This window comes from Nematolebias whitei, chromosome 9, assembly GCF_014905685.2.
Source record: "Nematolebias whitei isolate Nwh7 chromosome 9, NemWhi1, whole genome shotgun sequence".
NCBI lineage: Eukaryota > Metazoa > Chordata > Actinopteri > Cyprinodontiformes > Rivulidae > Nematolebias > Nematolebias whitei.
Window position 1 is genome coordinate 50,310,833 of NC_056506.1, and position 4,591 is coordinate 50,315,423.

General features: G+C 47.6%; 1 protein-coding gene across 1 annotated transcript in view; it reads right to left on the reverse strand.

Moving 5' to 3' along the window:
• Positions 1 to 1,965, reverse strand: part of tmeff1a (transmembrane protein with EGF-like and two follistatin-like domains 1a) — a 33,281-nt gene extending 31,316 nt beyond the window's left edge. The window contains exon 1 of the mRNA XM_037681422.1: positions 1,764 to 1,965. Within this exon, the coding sequence (XP_037537350.1) occupies positions 1,764 to 1,965 (202 nt within the window). The remainder of the gene's footprint in view (positions 1 to 1,763) is intronic.
• Positions 1,966 to 4,591: the final 2,626 nt, after the last annotated feature.

Genomic DNA, 4,591 nt, shown 5'->3' on the forward strand with positions numbered 1-4,591 from the left:
GGTTATCTAATCAATCACTAATCAGTTTATCTAATCAGTCACTAATCGGGTTATCTAATCAATCACTAATCAGGACAGAACAAACCACACCATCTTAGCACCAACATAACTGGTTTGTTCCAGTTTGGACTAAGCCGTTCGGTGGAAGAATCAGTTTTGTTGTGTTTCCTTGACTGATGAAGTCTTCTGGATTGAAGGTGAAACGTTTCAGCACAAAAAAAGAAACTGTCCAGATGACCTGACTGAAAAATGTTGGATTGTATACCTGGATTATTGAGCATGGACTTTGTTGGTTTTTTAACTAGAGCCAGAGTTCTGGACCTGAGTCAGAACTAGAGCTCCTCCTGGGGGATCCTGAGCAGTTCCCAGTCCAGCAGGTTTTGGGTCTGGATCTCCTCCCAGTGGGACGAGCCCAGAACTCCTCCAGAGGGAGGAAATGCTCTGAGCTCCTCCTGATGATGATGATGATGAAGCTCCTCATCTTCCTCGTCTCTGAGGCCGGTCTCTCACCGAGCCGGACTAATGAAACCGTTCACGAGGGAGTCCCCAAACGAAGCTGGTGGTTCTGAAGGTCCTCGCCGAGGCTCCGAGGTTTGAGTCTGAAACATTTTCAAACCATCGGCGCAACAACGTTTCTCTGTTCGTCGTGTGGAAGCAGCTGAGCGTTGCTGCAAAAGAGTGTTGCTGCAACAGATTGTTGCTGCAACAGAGTGTTGATGCAACAGAGTGTTGCAGCAACACTGTTGCAGCAACACTCTGTTGCTGCAACAGTGTTGCTGCAACAGAGTGTTGATGCAACAGTGTGTTGATGCAACAGAGTGTTGATGCAACAGTGTGTTGATGCAACAGTGTGTTGCTGCAACAGAGTGTTGATGCAACAGTGTTGCTGCAATAGTGTTGCTGCAGCTAAAGTTACCTTTTACCTTCAGCGCTCTCCTCGGACAAAAACAGAATCTAAAAACAAGAAGACAAGAAGAAACTACAGGCCCAAAAAGCTGGTCTGGACCTGGACTGAAGCGGGTCAGCGTTGGTGGAACCAGGTTAAACAAAGGTTGAATAATGTGCACGACTAAGAACACAGATTTACAAACAACACACTGGGGGACAAAGACCTGCACCATCCCGTTATTTTAGTCAAGATTCCTTATAGGACTCCAGAGCTGCTCCTTATTCTTCGTGACAGACTGGAGCAACATCCTCATTACTGTAGATGAGGTCCCCAGCTCCACTCTATCCTGGTACCACTCAGGAATTTAACTCCCAGTAAACTGAAAGTCCTCTGTTTGAAACTCAGCCCTGACCCAGAGCGAGCGTTCCACCTGTCCCCAGGTGAGAACCTCAGACCTGGAGATCTGGTTTTCATCCTGATCCACCTCAGCTCACACTGAAGGTCACAGCTTAAAGAGCCCAACAGAACCACATCATCTACATAAGATGAGACCTCAAGGTTCCTAACCAGACCCCCTCCTCTCCACAACTGAGATCCAGCCGGTCAATCCAGACCACAAACAGGACCAGAGACGAGGGACAGTCCCGGTGGAGTCCAACCTGGACAGAGCTCAGTTTGGTTCTCCAGGGAGCACGGTCACCTCTGGATCCACAGCCTCCAAGAGAGGAAGATGAAACGAGAGACCTTCATTTATGAGTTCAAATGTTGGTTCTGATGGAGCACGGAGACCGACGTCCGCTGTCCCTCTGCAGAGACTGATGTCAGTTGTCCCTCTGCAGAGACCGATGTCAGTTGTCCCTCTGCAGAGACCGACGTCGGTTGTCCCTCTGCAGAGACTGACGTCGGTTGTCCCTCTGCAGAGACTGACGTCGGTTGTCCCTCTGCAGAGACCGACGTCGGTTGTCCCTCTGCAGAGACTGACGTCGGTTGTCCCTCTGCAGAACGCTCCTGTCGACAGATCCTGGCCTTTGATGGCAGCAGAGCAGAGGAGGCAGCTGCTCGTCTCCACAGACCATGTGTTTGTTTCTGGTAACCAGTGAGAGGATCTGAGAGGACGAGGCTTTAAAAACTGTTCACGTCCTCAAACTTCTGTCCGCCTGCAGGTCTGAGAGCTCCTTTGTCTATTGATCTGATTTCTCATCAAATTTCGTGTTTTACCGTTTGGAGACGGCGTTATTTTTAGACGGAGCCACGCGAGCAGGACCAGAGGAGCCGGCTCAGCAGTAATGTGCACGTCTGCAGGCCGTTCATGGCTAATTAGGTCCATGCAGCGCCACATCCATCAGCTGCCTGCAGGCTGACAAACACTGCCCATCAGCTGTGTGTGTGTGTGTGTGTGTGTGTGTGTGTGTGTGTGTGTGTGTGTGTGTGAGTGTGTGTGTGTGTGTGTGGCTGCACAGTTTCACATTATACCAAACAGTTTGGGATTCAGCTGAACTTTCAAGGCACCCAGCAGATGTTTTGTGAGAGGAGGGAGAAGCTGCTGCTGATTTTATCCTCATGTTTAGAGTTGACCGTGATGCGTTCAGGGTCCCCCTCGTACATTTTACAACTGGAACAGGGATTTGAAATGCACATAAATCCCCTCCTTTCTGGGACAGAGCAGAGCTGAAGAAGCTGATGGAGCATGGCAGCAGCTGCCGTTGGGAGAAACCTCCACCTCCCAAACCCCCCGACCCCCCCCCCCCCCCCCCCAGCATCTGGCTCGTTATCTGACTCCTCCAGCCTCCAGGAGCTGGATGTCAATACTTCATCTTCTGGTGTTTGGACGCCTTCAGCGCCTCTCGGAGCACAAACACAATCCAGCAGAGAAACAAGTTTCAACATTTTAATTTAAATTATGGAACCGAAGCATCAAAGAGCAGGAGATCAATCCGATGAAGTGGAAATAAAACTTTCAGTTCATCTCGGAGGGGTTGAACCAGATGTGAAGCAGTGAAACAAGCATTTTGTCAGAGAATGCACGTCGCCCGCCGCCTTGAAAACTCTCTGTTAAAGAAAAACGAGCAGAAATGAAGCTGCTGCAGACGTCTCATGGAATAAATCAGAGTACAGAAACATATGAGCTGAAACCGAATCCAAAAGCTGCATCGTGCACGTGCGCGTGCATGAATCTGTTATCATACCCGAGGCTGTTGCTGACAGCTTCTCAAACATTTAGTTCCTGCAGACAAGAAAGGTCTGTTTTTTAAAACTTATCACCTGCCGCCACCTTCCTTTCATTTGTCTGGTGTTAGCAAAATATCTTACAATGACTGGGTGGATGTATTCCTGTAACTGATTAACATTTAAACTCAAGTCAAGATGGCTGCCAAAGCCAAAACACAAAAATATCTCTAACTCAGTCAGTTTACGGGTTTTGAGCTAAAACTGGGCGTGGTAGTACCTGAGAGTCGTGCACACAGCGCGCTCCAAGGGCTGTGATGTTTAAAGGTTCAACAAAAGACGATTTCAGTTTAAAACTCGGGCGTGAAAGGCGGCGGGTGACAAGCATCACCACAAGGAACGTTAGGTCTGTAGGTTTAAGAACGGTCAATCCACGTCAAAATCCAAGATGGCCGCCGCCAAAAATAAATACATAACCGACAACTCGGATCATCTGAGAAAACTAGTTTTTATATTTATTCAAAGTTTTGTTCCTCCTTAGGCGGTGCAGAGGTTAGAGAAGGTGGGCCTGTGATCGGAAGTTCAAAAACTGAAACCAGGTGGGAGAGGAAATCAGGATGTAAAGCAGGAAGTAAAGCAGGAAGTAAAGCAGGAAGTAAAGCAGGAAGTAAAGTTGATCCAGATGAAACAGGAAGTCAGGTTCAAATGACAGAAAACAAACTCCGACCGGAGTCAGAAAACTCAAACCAGACAGAAGAACAAAACAAAGAAAATGAGGCGAGAGGATCTTCCCAAAACACAAACAGGAAGCAGAGACGGGAGTAGTTCTCAGGAGAAACCTGATCGTTGTCACCTGCGTCAGAGCGACTCGTTATCTCGCTCATGGGGGGGCGAACAGAAACGTGTCGTTTTCTGCAGAGCTGCCGTCTGTTCGCTCAGCGGCCCGCCATGTTTGACGGAGCTTTAATCTTCCTTCGGCTGAGGGCGAGTTTCCTGTTGGACGTGAACGCTGAGTCAGCGTGCGCGCTTTGGTTTTCATCTAAATTTATCTGCAGACTTTGCACTTTTCCACGTTTTGTATCAAAATGTTCGGCACATCCAAGAAACAAGAGCTGTGACTTTTATCATTTAAAATACTGACGTTCCTTTACAAATATCTTCCCCAAAGAAAGACAATAAAAACATAGTTTTTGTCCTCTTACGCTACTTTAATACTAGCTAGCTGTTTGAAACTTTCAGCTGATATTTTGCGACTTTTAGGTAGCATTTTGCTCCTGTTAGCTTTTAGCTGGTGTTCTTTTTGTTTTACAGGTACAGAGGGTGAGAGGTACAGGAACTCCAGGCAGGAATCTTTAATCTTAAATTCAAACCTTTAAATGGAGTCTTCTTGAAACTCTTTGGTTTCCTCTGAAATCTTTAAAAGTGCTCGACTCTCGCAGCGCCTTCAGGTGTTTAGTTTTTAAGAGTCGAACATCTGGACCCGCCAGCTGTTTGATGCGAGGGGACTACTTTCAGCGGCGTATTAATCTGCAGAGA